The 17,487-nt window shown below is 49.4% G+C and overlaps 1 protein-coding gene across 5 annotated transcripts in view; it reads right to left on the bottom strand.

Moving 5' to 3' along the window:
• Positions 1-17,487, bottom strand: part of PLA2G6 (phospholipase A2 group VI) — a 59,112-nt gene that overhangs the window by 3,167 nt on the left and 38,458 nt on the right. For 3 of the 5 annotated variants that reach the window (XR_013967308.1, XM_080811975.1, XM_080811978.1), the window contains 6 exons: positions 16,772-16,827; positions 16,577-16,685; positions 15,718-15,796; positions 13,216-13,379; positions 11,447-11,597; positions 192-328 (listed from right to left, as the gene is read on the bottom strand). Coding sequence is in view for 4 of the 5 variants with exons in the window: in XM_080811975.1 (XP_080668101.1) it covers positions 192-328; positions 11,447-11,597; positions 13,216-13,379; positions 15,718-15,796; positions 16,577-16,685; positions 16,772-16,827 (696 nt within the window). In the remaining variant the exon portion in view is untranslated. The remainder of the gene's footprint in view (positions 1-191; positions 329-11,446; positions 11,598-13,215; positions 13,380-15,717; positions 15,797-16,576; positions 16,686-16,771; positions 16,828-17,487) is intronic. The other 2 variants (XM_080811977.1, XM_080811976.1) reach the window with 1 other exon arrangement.

Genomic DNA, 17,487 nt, shown 5'->3' with positions numbered 1-17,487 from the left:
GGGGACTCCTTTAGCCTGCCCGAGGCAGGAGAGCCCCCCAGTTCTGCCTGCCCTCAGCAGATAGACTCGGGGCAGTGGCTGGGATGCTGGTGGGCCAGGGGGATCCTGGGAGCAAGCTTACGATTCCAACCCTCCACCTGGCAGCCCCTTAGGCTGTTGTTTCCCGAAGACACATCAGACATGGTTTTAACCTGAGGGCTGAGTTGGAGGCTTGAGGTTAATATTCTGGCTGAATCGAGGCTCCCGTACAGACTCCGGAGCGTCATAATTCCGAAAGAGGTGGAGTTCAGCAGGTTGCCGGTCAGACAGCGTCCCTGTCAGCATCACCCTGGACAGGAACAGGGGAAAAGACAGCTGGTCACCGACTTAGCCACCCCTGAAAATCCACACTGGCAAGTTTCATCCAGATCACTGAAGGCATCATCCTTACACCCAGCGATCCTGCCCCTGGGAGTTCATCCTAAGACATGCTCGTGGGCACAGAAGACGGGCACATGCGAAGTTATTAACACGTCTTTCTGGAAACAGCGAGTATGTCCATCAGTGGGATGCTTCAACAGCTCCTCTACCCCAGGGGGTCTGTGTCACCGCGGGATGACCGAGGAAGCACTTTATGTACGGATGGGCGTTGAGCCCCGAGGTTTATGGTCAAGTGCAAAAAGTAAGATTTAGGACAGTGTGTGTAGTATGCCACCATTTATTTAAAAACAAAACCCACCACACTGAGGTACCTATTTGCTTGGTCAGAAGGACCCATGAGCAGAACCTAGGAACAGTGAGGGGCCTCTGGGGCAGGGGACAGCTTGGTGGCTGCAGCCCACAGACAGCAGTGGGAGGAGACTTTTCACCATGGCACCTATGATTCCTCGTCAGTGTTTCACTGTATGAGCCTATAACCTATTAGAGAAGACTCCTACTTGTTTCTAAAGACAAAAACATCCTTAAATACTGCAGGAAATGTGGACTGGCACAGCCCCCTTGGAAGCTAATATGTACTAAAATCTTATAAATCTCTGAGAATTTCATCTGAGAATTCCATTTTGGAAAATCTATCCCAAAGGAAGAATCTGAGCTAAAGTAAGAGCTCCTTTGTTTTTTAAAGATTTTATTTATTTATTTGACAGAGAAAGACATGAGAGAGGGAACACAAGTAGGGAGAGTGGGGGAGGGAGAAGCAGGCTTCCTGCCAAGCAAGGAGCCCAATGTGGGGCTTGATCCCAGGACCCCAGGATCATGACCTGAGCTGAAGGTAGATGCTTAATGACTGAGCCACCCAGGCGCCCCTACAATAAGAGCTTCTTGCATAAGCTACTCAGTACAACATAATTCATTACAGTAAAAAATGAACCAATCTAAATGGTAACAATAGAGGGGTGCCCAGCTGGCTCAGTCTGAACAGCATGTGACTCGATCTCAGGGTTGTGAGTTCGAGCCCCGTATTGCGTATAGTGATTACTAAAAAAATAAATAAATCAACTTTAAAAAATAAATAAATGGTAACAATAGAATGGGTAAGTAAATAAAATGTTTTGCACTCATTCCAAATTATACTAGCTGACTAATAAAGAAATATGTTTGTTAAATTGTAAAGGAAAATATACAGGAAAGGGGACAAAAACTGCTTCTGCATAGGAAAAAAAAAATTAGCTTTCCATTTCTGGGAACACGTGGAAAGCTTATCTGAACAACTTCCCCACTGAACAAAAAGCAAAATGCTGGAAAAAATATTTTTAAAAATCTCTCCTTAAAATATAGATGACCGGGGGTGCTGGGGTGGCTCAGTGGGTTAGGTGTCTGACTCTTGATTTCAGCTTAGGTCATGATTTCGGGCTCATGAGATCAAGCTCCACATTGGGCTCTATGTTCAGTGGAAGTCTGTTCGAGATTCTCTCTCTCCCTCTCTCTCAGCCCCTACCCCCCACACTCTTTCACTCTCTCAAATGAATAAATAAATCTTAAAAGAGGAGGGGTGCCTGGGTGGTTCAGTCAGTTAAGCGTCCAACTCTTGATTTCAGCTCAGGTCATGATCTTGGGGTCATGAAACTGAGCCCCGCATCAGACTCCATGCTCAATGTGGGGTCTACTTGGGATTCTCTCTCTCCCTCTAAATACGTAAATAAATAAAATCTAAACAAAGCAAAACACAAAAAAACATAGAAGACCTAATAAGATAGAAAGGAAATAACCCAGGGAAGCTCAGAGATGAACAAGAACCCAGGGAGGTAAGTGGGGCCCAGACCCAGGCTTGACCTAAGGCAGATACCAAACACAGTAAATCTGAGCTTCAGTATTGATGGTCTCATGGGGCCAGAGGGACAAAAGTCAAAAGCCCAGGATCCCACATTAGGGTGGGATCCCAAAGGACTGCACTCTTGGAATAAGGGTAAATCAGAAATAAACCTGCCCCTTCTTCACCCAGAGGCTATGAGGAAAGTTACCTCGGCATTGGATAAAGGAGAGAGAACAACAACAACAACAAAAAACCCTGAAAATGTATAACCATAAGCTAACCTTTGGTAGTCTAAATTTATATCACCTGCAGGGACATCCCCAAACCTTCATGCCAAGAATTCAGGTATAGGGGCCCCAGATAGCAGGGTACCTAGGTACCTGGAAGAGACAATACAAAACACTCTGGAGGAAGATACTCTCATCCTAGGCCTCAAAGAATCTGACCATATTATTTTTCAATACTAAAGAACACCACACAGTTCAAAGATGGTGGCGGAGGGGGTGTAGCACATGATGAAATAAAATCATAAATGAAAACCAGTATAAACCAACATAAACAGCAAAACATACCTACATACACTGCAGATATTTGAGTCCTTAAACAAAGATTATAAAACAAGCTATGTTTACAATATTTAAAGACATCAAAGGCAAGTGTGATAGTATCTTCAGGAAATAGGAAACTGTAAGTAATGACCCAGAAGATTTGAAGAAGAACCAAAGAGTATTGCTAGAAATTAAAAAGTAAAAAAGCAATAGAATTTTAAAAATCAATGGATGGGTTAAGTGGAAAATTAGATAAAGCTAAAGAGAACTTGTGAATTGGAAAATAGGTAAGAAGAAATTTGTCTAGAAGGCAACACAGAGAGATAAAATAATAGAATATACAAGAGAAGTTAAAAGACATGGAAGACAGAAAAGGTCTAGCATATGTTTAATTGGAGTTCCAAAAAAAGAGGAGAGAGAAAACTCAGAAGAGGCAAGGGTTGAAGAGATAACAACTCAGGTTTCCAGAACTGAAGAAAGGTAAAAATCCAAAGATTTAAAACTAAAAAATCCCATGCAGGATAAACTGGAAATTCTTGCTATCTAGATAAATCATAGTATAATGGTAGAACACTAAAAGCAAACACATAAATAAAAACATCCAGAGAAAAAAGATCAATTACTTTCAAAGGAGTAACAGATCGAAACTGACTTTCCAAATGGCACAATGGAAGCTAAAAGATGACAGAATGATACCTTGCATGTTCCCCAAGAAAATAATCAGTCTAGAATTCTATACCCAGCAAGAATCAGAAGAAAATAAAACTATTTTCAAACAATTCTGCTAGCAGAGAATTCACCACTAGTAGACCCTCTCTAAGTTCAAGTCAAAAGACTATACTTCAGGCAGAAGGAAAGTGGTCACAGATGGAAGTATGAAATGCAAGGAAGATGGCAGAACAAAGAAGTGAGACACATCTATCCACACACATATACACACATATACACACACACAGCCAACTGTATGCTGGAGCCAGCTCATACTGGCTTGTAATAACCTATTGCTAAATCCCATAAGGTGGTTGTTAGAGGATTGGTAACTTGAAATTGGCCATGGTGGGAGTATTTATGCCATGGGACTCAGTGAACACTATAAATCAGGGCTTCTTTCCCCAGAGATCTGTTTCTCCAGCACACTACTGGATAAATCTAAATGAAAACAAACTTTGAAAGATAATAATAATGTCTTGTGAGCTTAAAAAAAACAAGATGGGGGCGCCTGGGTGGCTCAGTGGGTTAAAGCCTCTGCCTTCAGCTCAGGTCATGATCCCAGGGTCCTGGGATCGAGCCCCACATCGGGCTCCCTGCTTGGCGGGGAGCCTGCTTCCCCCTCTCCCTCTCTGCCTGCCTCTCTGCCTACTTGTGATCTGTCAAATAAATAAATAAAAACTTAAAAAAAACAACAAACAAAAGAAATCTGTGTCAGACTGCAAGAAGTCAGACCATTTCATTCGATTTCAGTGCTCCATCTGAGGTCTGAGCTTCACTGAGTTTAAAAAAAAAACAAAAAAACAAAAAAACAAGATAGACTTCAAATACAGGAAAACACCTATAGATATGATGGAATTAAATTATTGTAAAAGGCTTATCTGAGGGAAAGATAATGGTATCAATTAAATTTAGGCTTTCATAAGTTAAGCATGCATTAAGGAAAAAAGAAACGAGTGCACAAATTTCAAACCATGGGGGGGGGATATAATGATCAAAATTATTCAGTAATTCTAGGGCACCTGGGTGGCTCAGTCATTAAGTGTCTGCCTTCGGCTCAGGTCATGATCCTGGGGTCCTGGGATAGAGCCCCATGTTGGGCTCCCTGCTCAGCAGGGAGCCTGCTTCTTCCTCTCCCTCTGCCTGCCATTCCCCCACTTGTGCTCTCTTTCTCTCTGTCACATAAATAAATAAAATCTTAATAAAATAAAATAATAAATAAATAAATAAGGACTCAAGAAGGTTGAGTTAAAGGGTGAATACAGATATACTATACAAATACGACCAAAGAAAGTTAGTGTCTCTGTGTTGGTATCAAGATAAAACGGGCCTTAAAGCAAAAAGCATTCCTAGAGATAAAGACAGCTACTTCAAAATAATGAAGGATTCCAGTCCTTTAAAGAAAAATATTTATAAAGAAAAACATATAACAACTTAAATATATATGCACTTAATAACATAGTGTCAAAATATTAAAACGAAAATTGACAGCACTATAGGGCAAAAGGGCAAGTTCCCAGAGTAGAAGATTTCAACATAGGTTTCTCAATAATTGATAAAAGTAGTGGACAAAAACTTCTTAAGGGTATGGCAGATTTGGAAATCTGAAACAATATTCCTAGCCAATATGACTTAATCTACTGTGCAGAACTTGGCACTCATGCAAAATCTATATTCTTTCAAATCAGATGTGGGACATTTATAAGAAATGACTGTAGAGAAGTCTACAAACCAAGTCTCAACACATTTTGAAGGACTAAAATCATACGGGCATGTCCTCTAGCCACAAAGCAATTAATAAGAAAAATATAACTAGAGAATTCCCTAGATTTAGAAATTAAGAAAAGAAATGTATTTTTAAGAAACTATGGTTAAGAAATTATAATGATGGGGCATCTGGGCGACTCAGTTGGTTAAGTGTCTACCTTCAGCTCAGGTCATGATCCCCAGGCCCTGGGATCAAGCCCCACATCAGGCTCCCTGCTCTCTGCTGCTGAGCAGGGAGCCTGTTTCTCCCTCTGCCTGTGCCTGCCACTCTGCCTGCTTGTGCTCTCTCTCTCTGTCAAGTAAATAAACTTTTAAAATAAATATATTTTTTAATTTTAAATAAAATAAAATTTTAAAAATATATAATGAAAATTAGGAAGTATTTTGAACAAAACAATCATATACATGCTTATGGGGTATCATAAAAACAATTCTTAAAGGGGCGCCTGGCTGGCTCAGTCAGAAGATTGTACAATTCTTGATCTTGGGGTTGTGAGTCTGAGCTCCACATTGCGTGTAGAGATTACTAAAAATAAAGAAACTTAAAAAAAAAACAACAAACCTAGCTCTTAGAGGGAAGTGTTTAAACTTATACATACACCCCTATATACACATATATTATACAACAGAAGGTTAAAAATCAATGAGCACCATTGATTTTAAGAAGTTAAAAAAAAAACAGCTAAATAAACCCAAAAAAAGTACAAGAAGGAATAAAAACAAAAGAAGTAAGTGAAACAGAAAACAAACACACAACAGAGAGCCAATAAATAGCCAAGAGCTGGTTTCCTAGAAGACTAATCCAATGGAAAAGCCTGTAGCAGGACTGGTAAAGAAGGTGTACATAATTTGGATTGAAGGAGGCATCACAACAGATCCTGCAGACATTAAAAAGATAATAAAGAGAACTTTTTTTTTTTTAGATTTTTTTTTTTATTTATTTGACAGAGAGAGATCACAAGTAAGCAGAGAGAGAGAGAGAGGGAAGCAGGCTCCCTGCTGAGCAGAGAGCCAGATGCAGGACTCGATCCCAGAACCCTGAGATCATGACCTGAGCTGAAGGCAGCGGCTTAACCCACTGAGCCACCCAGGTGCCCTAAAGAGAACATTTTGAACACTCTATGCCAATCCACTTGAAGAGCTAAGGAACTTGACATGTTCCTAGAAAAAACCCCAAAACCAACTCAAAAAGACATTTAGAAATTCTAAATAGTCTTATATGATCACTAAAGAAGTTAACTCAAAAAAAAAAAAAAAAAAAAGAAGTTAACTCCACCATCAAAAATCTTCCTCCAAGCAAATCCCAGGCCTTGATGACTCCACAGGCAAATTCTACCAAGTACTCAAGGAAGAAGCAGAGTGTTTATCATACTAACTCTTCCAAAAAATAGAAAGAGGAAACACTCCCTCAAAACCAAAACCCGGCAGCCCTCAAACAGGGAAAAAAATGGGTCCAGCTCACCCAGGAATGTGGATGCAAAAATCTAAGCAAAATTATTAGCTGGTGGGGCCCTTCAGAATTCTCTCTGTAAAAGGCATCAGGAATTGAAAGCAGGAACCAGGAAAGGGACCTGTGCACCCATGTGAACAGCAGCGTTATCACCAAGTCAAAAGACGGAAACAACAAAAACAACCATCCGTGGATGAACGGACAATGTGGTGCATCTGTACAATGGCATGTTGTTCAGCCTTGACCATGAAGGAAACTCTTGACACGTGTTCCAACATGGACAAACGTCAAGGGCACTATGCTCAGTGAGAGGGACCAGCCGCAAAAGGACAGATACTATATGGTCCCCTTCCAGGGTGTCCCTAGAGCAGTCAAAATGCTAGAGAGAGAAAGTAGAATGGCGGTTCCCAGGGCCTGGGCGAGCTGGGAATGGAGAGGTGTTTCATGGGAACAGAGTTCTAGATTTGCAGGATGAAAAGTTTGGGGGATTAAAAAAAAGTTTGGGAAGTCAGCCGTGTACCAGTGTGAAGGTACTTACCACTTCCTCAACTGTACTTAAAACGGTTTCGATGGTTAATTTTTATGTTATGTGCATTTCACGACAATTAAACATGGTCAAGGAAATAAATAAATGCTATCTCTAAAAATGTATAATTTACAGTAGCCCAAAACCCACGAAGTACATGAAGAGATAAAAACCACCACTGTGCAAGATCTCTATAGGAAGAAGCATAAATCTGCACAGAAAAACTTTATTTTTTTTTATTTTATTTATTTGTTTTAGAGAGAGAGAGGAGAGAGAGAAAGTGAGAGAGGGAACACAAGCAGGGGGAGTGGGAGCGGGAGAAGCGCACTTCCCACTGAGCGGGGAGCCGGAGGCGGGGCTCGATCCCAGGACTTAACCACTGAGCCACCAGCCCTGCACTGAGAAACTTTTTAAACCAGTAGAGTGTTTTACTATATTCTCTCATTGGGAAGCTCAGCGTTTTCAGAGGCCACTTTCCTGCCATGTAAGTGTGCAGATTCAGTGTAATCTTTACCAAAGCACCAGTAGGATTTGATTTTCTGTAGAACTGGGCGACCTGATGCTACCATTTACCTGGAAGCACAAACAGCAGCAAGTAATCTGCTTGTATAAAATATGATTTAAAAATATTATTTAAAAATAATATTAAGTTTTTTAAAAAATATTTTTAAAATATTCTTTCTGCTTTTTAAAAAATTAAAGAATTCAAAATTTTTTTAAATTAAAAAATAAAATTTTAAAAATTTTAAAAATAAAATTAATAAAAAAAAATTTAAGAAATCTCTACACCCAACGTGGGACTCACACGCACGACCCCGAGATGAAGAGTCCCACACTTCTCTGACCGAGCCAGCTTCAGGTGCCCCACCAGGTGCTTTCTAAATATTAACTTTTTGGGGTGCCTGGGTGGCTCCGTCAGTTAAGCAGTTGACCTTTCTTGGCTCAGGTCATGATTCCAGGGTCCTGGGATCGAGTCCCGCCTCTGGCTCCTTGCTCAGCAGGGAGACTGCTTCTCCCTCTGTGTGCCACTCCTCCCGCTTGTGCTCTCTCCCTCTCTCTCTGACAAATAAAATCTTTAAAAATAAATAAATAAATGAATATTAACTTTTCTCCTCCTCATGAAACCCCCAGGAGGCAGGTAGTGTGTTATTCTCATTTGAGAAGAGGAGACTTCAGGGCACTCGATCTCTTAACCACTTCTCTAGGGCGCCTCCAAGAAGGTCCGGGACACCCTTGAAGACGGACAAGGTGGGAGGCTCTGCTGTCCCAGATACTGGGACTCGCCATAAAACGGAGGGACAGAGCCAGCTCACAGAACAGAACACAGTCAGAAACTGCCAAGCGGACCTGGACAGAAAGACAGACCTCTTCACGGAGGAGGCTGGGGAAACTGGTTATTCCTGTGGAAAACATGAAATTGGGGTCCCCCGATCCGAAAACCAATTCTAGGCTGATGAAGACCTAAACTGTGAAAGGCAGATCTAGAGAGATTGCTGACCTGATGGGAAGATCACTTCCTGACTCAGGCTAAGGGAGGGTTCTTGAACGAACAGAAAAAGTGCAAACCATAAAAAGAAAAACAAACAAGCAAACAAAAGGAAAAAGAAAAACATTATAAATTCTACTACATTAAGAACATCCATTCATCAACAAAACACTGTGAAGAGAATGAAAAGACAAGCCATGGAGTGGGAGGAAAGATTTAAAATCTGTATATCCATTAAAGGACTAGTTTTCAGGATATAAAAAAGATCATTAAGAAGCTGCTTGAGGCGCCTGGGAGGCTCGGTGGGTTAAGCCTCCGACTCTTGACTTCTGCTCAGGTCATGATCGTGGGGTCCTGGGATTGAGTCCTGAGTGGGGCTCCGTGCTCAGTGGACAGTCTGCTTGAGATTCTCTCGCTCCCTCTGCCCCTCACCCTCGAGCTCTCTCTCTGGCTCAGTGGGTTAAAGCCTCTGCCTTCGGCTCAGGTCATGATCTCAGGGTCCTGGGATCGAGGCCCGCATCAGGCTCTCTGCTCAGCGGGGAGCTTGCTTCCCCCTCTCTCTCTGCCTGCCTCTCTGCCTACTTGTTATCTCTGTCTGTCAAATAAACAAATAAAACCTTAAAAAAAATGAAAAAAAAATGAATCCCCCCCCCAAAAAGGAGGTTCAACCCCATGGGGTTGTGGGTTTGAACCACACTTTGGGTGTAGAGATTACTTAAAAATAAAATCTAATACATACATAAATAAATGCCTTTTAACCCCCAAATCCCACAATCTAATTTTATGAAAAATAGGCAAAACACTTGAATAGTAATGTACAAAAGAAGAAATGCAAACTGCCTTTAAAACATATAGAAAGGGGGACACCTGGGTGGCTCAGTTGTTAAGCATCTGCCTTTGGCTCAGGTCATGATCCCAGACTCCTGGGATCAAGCCCCGCATCGGGCTCCCCCCGCTCGGTGGGAAGCCTGCTTCTCCCTCTCTCACTCCCCCTGCTTGTGTTCCCTCTCTGGCTGTGTCTCTCTGTCAAATAAATAAATAAAACCTTTAAAAAAAAAAAACATATAGAAAGGTAGGGGCACCTGGGTGGCTCAGTCAGTTAAGCATCAACTCTTGATTTCAGGTCAGGTCATGATCTCAGCATCGTGCGATTGAATCCTGCCTCCGGCTCACGATGGGGGTAAAGTCTGCTTGAGAGTGTCTCTCCCTCTGCCCCTCCCCACTTCCAGAAAGAAAGAAAAGAAAGGAAAGGAAAGGAAAGGAAAGAAAAAAGAAAAGCAGAAAAGAAAAGGAAGGAAGGAAGGAAAGAAAAAAAGGAAATTTAGGAAATCCACAAATTAAAGAAAGAAAAGAAAAGAAAATTTAGGAAATCCACTTCACACCAGTTGGGACAGCAGCACCCCGGGGTGGCAGGACAGGAGCTAAGGGGCTGGGGACATGTTCAATGGGCTTGGGGACTTGTCTGGTGGTTATGTGGGTGTTTGCTTTATAATTATTCACTGAACTGATTTATGTGCTGTTCTAAATGTATGTTCTATTTCACCATTTGAGAGAGACAAAATGCCTAGGATAAAATACACAAAAATGTTTTTAAAACATTATCTTTTGGTTTTTACTACATGAATGATATTTTCTTCCTTTTTTACTTTTTTGTGTATTTTTCTGATTTTTCTTCAAAGACTATGCATTATTCTTTTTTTTTTTTTTAAGATTTTATTTATTTATTTGACAGCCAGATCACAAGTTGGCAGAGAGGCAGAGAGAGAGGAAGGAAGCAGGCTCCCCACTGAGCAGAGAGCCTGATGCGGGGCTCCATCCCAGGACCCTAGAATCATGACCTGACCCGAAGGCAGAGGCTTTAACCCACTGAGCCACCCAGGCGCCCCTTATGCATTATTCTTAAATGAAAAAAAGAAAATGAAGAAGAAGAAGAAAAGGAAGGAAGGAAGGAAAAAAAGAAAACTGGAAAAAGCTTTATTATGAAAAGAAATCCTCCCTAACCCGCAAGGCCTCGCTCACACATCACCACCTCCAGGGAGCTCCCCCTGACCACCTCGCCCTCAGTCCTCAGGCCCCTGTGAGCTCATGAACACTTCTCAGTGCCCTGCTCTGGGGCAGACGCTGGGGCTGCAGAGAAACAAGGCAGCCACGTTCCTGCCCCAGGGAGCTCGAGTCTGGCCGGTGACAGACATAGGCACGAGACAGACAAGAGAGCACTCCCGGACTGGGCAGCACGACAAAGATGTAGCAATGCCGTAGGCTCTTCTGGAACTTCTCGAACACCTGCAGCCGTGCACGGCTGTCATTTTCCAGGTCACTTATCTCCCAACCAGACTGCAAATGGCTCACCGGCCTTTCCACCTGGCGGTGACCCCCTTCAACCGCCCCCCACACACACACATGAACACACATGCGCACACACGTACACACACACACAATGCCTGGGGCACAGCCTCACTTGGCAAAAGGTCCCAGGTGTGTGACCGACGAGAAGCGACCCCCTCTGACCTGGGGATGTGCCGTCGGGGTGGAAAAACAGCAGCCCCGGCTCGGGGGTGTCCTGCAACAGAATTCTCCAGAAGCCCGTGGCCCACTTGGGAAGGAGCTATCGGGCCCCCCCCAGCCCCCCACCACTTTCACCAGACCGGGGCAGGGAGCCCTCTGCTCCCCCAGAATAGCGGGAGGGCTGCCCGGCTGGGGCCACAGCCACAGTCCTCCCTCTGAGGCTTACTTGGGTTTCTTGACGTCGGTCATCTTGGTGTGCTCCCCAAACTCGCGCTTCAGGAACTCCTCCAGGGGCCCCGACTCGTAGGGCCGTGAGCCCCGGAACACCTCATCCTTCATGCGAAAGTACACACCCCGCATGTAGGCCATGGACTTGCCTAGAACGAGGGGGAGACACGAGGGTCCTGCTCCGACAGCCGCAGGGAGGGAGGCCAGCCGGGGCTCCTGGGCCTCTCCTCGGCCACTTCCCACAGAGGCAGAAATCCCCTTCAGAGCCCCGAGGCTCTGCACTTAACTCTGTAGCCACAATTTTGTATTTTCCTTAAAGAAGGGCCCTGAAAGTGTAAGCGTTTATAAATCTAATCTAGATCAACCCCGGCTGGCTCAGAAGAGAAGGACCAACCCTGTCCTGTGGGCCGCTGAGGACAGGCAGGGTCAAAGGGGACAGGCTGCACCTCTCTGGGGCCAGGGAGGGGGTGCTGAGGAGAGGTGGGTGTCTGCTCTTACGAGAGGCTGAACGAGGGGACTTCTCAAATCCCTTCCATAGCCCCCCCGCAGAGTCTGAAGAAGGAAGTGACCCTTTCTGGAGGAGGCCAGGACCTCCGCCCCCAGACCTCACGTCCCACTGGGCAGACACAGATCCAAGAGAGCTTTTCTCTCGTGGAAGGCAGGAACTGGAGACCAGGGAGGGGATGTGGGGGCCCCGGAGGCCTGGGGAGGGGGGTCTCAGCACACTGCCAACTGACAAGACTGCAGACTGGACCGTCCCAGAGCCCCGCAGGACTCCACTCCCAGCTGCCTCCCGGACTGGCTGCCTCATGTCCCCGACACCCTGAGCTGCGGGGCCATGGGCTCCTCAAATGGTGAACACTCAGAGGCCTACAGCTCCCCCATGGGACGGGGGCTCCCTGAGCGGGGGGCAAGCTCTTGTCTCAGCCCCATGACGCCATTACCCAGCACAGGCCTGGCCTGGGGCCGGGAGGGTCCTTTCCCTGCACCTTCAGACCTGGGCAGGGGATGCACTGGAGAGTCTGGGGCAGGGACAGCAGGGCAGGGAGGCCGAGGCAGAGGACCCTTCTTGCGCGGGCAGTAGCTGGCTCTGGGGAAGCCCTTCACAGGCAGCCTCAAGCAGCCCAGACAGCTCCACAAAGGGAACTACCGAGAAGCCAGTCAGGAAAGTGAGACCCCTCTGTCACCTCTGCGAAGCTGTGATGCGTGGGGGCCCTGTGGCCCTGGGAAGTGCTGGGCTGGGTGTCTAGGGAGCTGTCCTAGCCCCCACAGCCCCACAGGGCTGGTTATGTGACTTTGAGGCACCCCTCTCCCCCAACGGCCTGGATTTCTGTGGGTGAAGGCGGCATGCTGACTGGGACTCTGGCTTTCTTGGACTCTGTGGCTCGTCCTTCCTGAGACCACCCACTGCCTCCGCCCTCAGACTGGTTTTCCTTACTCCCAGCACTTCTGAGGCCCTGCGGGGCCTGCCTCACCAGGCTATCGGGGAGAATGGTAGGGGAGACGGATGTAAAAATGCTTCGTACATGGCAAGGCTCAATCTGTCCCCCATGGAGGGCAGAGCACCCAGGCCCAGCCCACCCCCCAGCCCTTCTCTTTCCAGCCTTGCACCCCAATATCCTCAGCCTCCCCCACAAAGGGCTTTCAGGGCCTCCCCTCCCCAGCAACCCTCTTTGCAAGGATCTGAAAAGAAACTGAGCACCATTTGAGGGCAGATCCCAACCACCACCACCACCCCACCCCTGCCACCCCAGGGCCTGCCCTCACTGTGCAGAATGGCCAGGGCCAGGATGCCCCCCGTGCTGGTCCCTGCCACCCAGTCAAAGAGATCCTTGGTGGCGACGCCCGAGGCCTTCTCAATGGCGATGAGGAGCTGGATGATGACGAGGCCCTTCACGCCCCCTCCGTCCAGGCAGAGCAGGTGGTCGTGGCTGTGGGGGGGACAGCAGTGGGAGAGAAGAGGGTCCTGTTACCGCCCAGCACTCTACGTGGGCCTGTGTCCCTGAGCACCTGTGAGCGCGGAAAGATAAGGCCCCATAGAGCTCGCTTGCTACTGGGGCCTTTTGGGGTGGAGAAGCAGGAGCACAATCAGTAAAGGGGTAAACAATCAGTATCTCTGGAGGGGAAAAGTGCAACTAGCAATAAGGAAAGGGGCCAGGTGCCACCTTAGCAGGCGGTTGGGTCTGTCCCCTCCCACTCGGTTTTGGTCAGGTCTGGATTCCCAGGCCTGCCCTGCAGCAGGTGCCTAAGAAAAGTCTGTTTGAATCAGACAAGGCTGGGGGAGAGGGCTGGTACCCTGCAGCCTGCCAGGAATGCTGGTGGAGAGGGTGAGGGCTGTCCTCCCAGTGGGCAGGGCAGGGGAGGAGCGGGGCAGGGAGGAAGGACCATCTATCTGTATGCCAGGAGCTGCGAGGTCCTTTTCCCAGCGTGAATTCACAGAAACATCCCAAACCCCTTTGAGGCAGACACTCCCTGGTCCCCCAGTGCACATCTGTGAAGGAACAAGCTCAGAGGTGAGGTGACCCCCCGGAGTCCCAAGATTGGGAACTGCTATGGCCAGGTCCCCAACCAGGGTCTGCTGACTCCCGAGTGCTCGGTCACATGCCCTGACACGTCTCCCGCGGCCCAGCCTTGCCCAGCTCCTGGCCCCGGGGAAGGCTGTCACGGTCTGTGCTCAGACCGGGAAGCTTCCTTCTGGTCTCTTCATCCTTCTGTCTTGGCTTAAAAGTCTCTGCCGAGAGAAGCCTGCTCTGAGGCCCTCAGCTCCCCCAGCTCAGTCCGCTCCTCCTGCAACTGCTCTCTCTGTGGGGAGCACTCCTGGCTTCCATAAGCATTTCCGTTTTCTTCCGCCCCCAGATGGGCCGGAAGCTCCCTCTGTGCAGGGCTGCATGTCTAGGGAACTCGGGAGCCACCCAATAGACAGCTGGGAAATGGGGACCAGGCTGGCCTACCTCTAGGGTCCCCTGTCTTCCTGGACCAGCTGTCCGGCCCTACAGCAAGCCCAGAGAGTGGCAGGGGAGGCTGGGCTGTCACCGGAGGCCCAAGTAGACATGCGAGGCACCCTTCTAAGGATATAGGGCTCATATCAGAGACATCAGCCCAGACGGAGCACGGCGGAGCGACATGGCCCACAGCCCGGCGTGGGGAGGTCCCCCCAGGGGTGTCCTGATTCTCGCCTCAGTCCCGCCTGCAAGGAGGGCACTCCGGCTGGGGCTAACTACCCTGGTCCTGCCAGAGAATCTGCTTCCTCTCCTCTTACAGGCCAGAACAGGTCGGTCCTCCTTCTGGTACCTTCCTTGGCCCCCACGCAGGTGTGTGCACATGCGTATACGTGTACACGTGCCAGCAGGAGGCTCGGTGGCGGGAACCCCCTGAGTGTGGACAGGGCAGGGGCGCCTCCAGGGCGCACATCACAGGGCTGCCTTGGAAAGGAGTGGGACCTACCAAGGGCGAGCCAACCCTTCAGGCAAGGAGAGGTAGAGCCACCTGTTGCCACCACATGGCCATTCCCGTGCGGCCCAGACAGAGTCTGCTGAGGCAGGAAGGGCGTGAGCTCCAAAGACCCGGGCTTGAGTCTCTGCTCTGATGCTCACTGTGTGAGCCAGAGGTCACTTCACCTCTCGGGACTCAGGTCCCGCACATGCAGAACAAGGGTCCCAATGCCTCCCCAGGCAGGCTGTTGGGAGCATGGAACAGTAAGAGTCAGAGAACAAGAAAGCAACTCTGTTATGGAAAGGAGAAGAGAGCGAGCGAGCACAGTCGATCCCAGGCACATCTGTGCTGGGAACGTGCCGTGCCTGGCACACAGTTTCTGAGCCCCGGGGACTGTCCTCAAGGACCAAGGCTTCTGCTCTTCATGCCCATCTCCCAGGCCTGCCTCCAAGAATGGGCCTGTGTACGGCAGGTGGGGGAAGCCGGCCCACCCACGAGCTCCATGGGGGGAAGCCAGCCAAGGGACACGGTGAAACCAGGGGAAATAGGTTCAGCATCACAGAGGGGATCTGGGGGACCTTCCCCAACAAATCGGGACAAGGGCAGGAGGGAACGGACAGGAGTGCAGCCACCTCCGTCACGTGACCCCTGAGCCCGCATGGTCACTGACGAAAGAGCAGACCCAGGATCTCTGAAGAGCCAGTCCCTTAGCTATGAACTACAGAGGACGCACACTACCTCGCAGGGAACCTGGTGGGGACCAGCCGAAAGCCCCAGCCCGCTGGAGGGCACCAGGCAGAGCCGTGAACGCGCAGTCTCCCTCCCTCCTCCACTTACGTTCGCTTCTCATCCCTCATGGAGCTCAGGATGAAGGCCGGCTTCCGGGACCGGGAGATGTGTACGATGTCTTGCAGTTCTGTGAAGCACAGGGTAGGGTGGGCCGGAGCCACACGGGGCCAGGCTCCCACCATCCCATGGGTGCAGAGAGCAGCTCTGGGGCTGTGCCCTCCCCCAACTGCCCCCAGCAGGAGCACCTGCCTCCAGCCACCGGGAAGGGCTCTGTGTCCCAGGACCCAGGTAAGCCAGAGGCCACCAGCCCCTTGGGGTGAACTGGGCTAACGCGGAGGGGAGCCCACCGCTCCGGGAAGAGCCCCAGCCCACCCAGCCAGCTCCCAGACTCTCCCTGATGCCTTCCTCCCAAAGCCCCAAAGCCCGAGTACCCCGCCATGCCCCATGCTTCTCAGTTCCCGAAGCGTTTTCTCATGCATCGGGCAAGTGCAGCTGCTGACATCCATCATCACCAGAATCCTTATCCCCAATTTCCAGAGGAGGCTCAAAGAGCTTAATGGGACTGACTCGTCCAAAGTCATTTAGCCGAAAGGGCTGAGTCTGGACATTCCTTGAGGATGAGTCCACGGTGAAGGGAGATAACCCACCACTCTCCAGATGCTGCTCCTTCTGATCCCAGGTCTAGAAACTTCAGCAGCCTCTCAGATCAGCCACACCCACCACTCCCTCTGTTCTGCTCTACACCCCAATCCCCCACCCCCACCACCCCCCGATGGACTGGCTGCCCTCCTGCCTGGCCCGGCACTGCCATGCCTTCTGGCTTCCAACAGGCCCTCCCCATCCCTGTGCAGAGTCTAGAGGCAGCAAAGCAGGAACGCAGGCCGCAAGGCAGGGTGCTCCCCTTCACCAGGGCCTGTGGCCAGGGGGTGGGTGAGATGAGCGGGAGAGACTGGCCAGGAGAGGCAGTGGACAGAGTGCCAGGGAGAGGGTGGAAAGGCTGGCTGCGTGTGTCTGGCCTGCAGCGGGGAAAGAGAGGGAACTAGAGCTACAGTGAGCTCGGGGCTCGGCAGGCTCGCCAGCCCCTCGAGGCCCAGGGCATTACCCATCTGACGCCGCGCCCCAGGCCCACCATCCGGCCTGGCTTGGGTGACGGCCTGCCTGTAAAAGTGAGAGATAAAGATGGGGTGGGGGTGGGGGAGAAGGGCCTGGGCGGGGATGGGCAGGGGAGGAGAGGGGCAAGGCCAGACGCACCGACTGTGGCTGTGGGCTCTGCCTCGCCTGACTCCAGGCTAGGCGGGGCTATACTGGCTAACGGTGCTGGCGTCTGCTTTCACAGCAAGGTGGGAAGAAGAAAGCTGGCTTGCCAAGGATCGGTTTCTGACTGCCCTGTTCAGGGGACACTACTCTCAGGTGATCTCGGGCCCTGGTTGGGCCAGCCCACAGAAACCGCAGAGGCTGGACCCCATCTCCTCAGGGGCCAGCTCCATGGGCACCAAGGCCACACGGGGCAGAGGCAGGTTGCCTGGCCATGTTCAAAGGCCTGTAAGTCACCAAAGGGGCCAGGAGGGGATACACAGGCCCCAGGCCTGACAGAATGCACAGTGTGGCAGAAACACTCCTCACTGGAACCATGAAAGCAACCTCCCTCGTGGGTGCCGTGGGGATGCCCAGACCTGAGACGGTGTCCAGGGCACTCTCTCAGGAGACATGGACTGTGGGCCAACATCCAGGGACACCACCACCACCCCCCCCCAGGGCCCTGGGCTCCATGGGTCGTTGGTTGCCTCCAGAGGCTGACAGATCCTGCCCCATCATTCC

This window comes from Martes martes, assembly GCF_963455335.1.
Source record: "Martes martes genome assembly, chromosome: 8".
Taxonomy (NCBI): Eukaryota; Metazoa; Chordata; class Mammalia; order Carnivora; family Mustelidae; genus Martes; species Martes martes.
The sequence above is the reverse complement of the archived record's forward strand: the minus strand, read 5'-3'. Positions and strand labels throughout refer to the sequence as shown.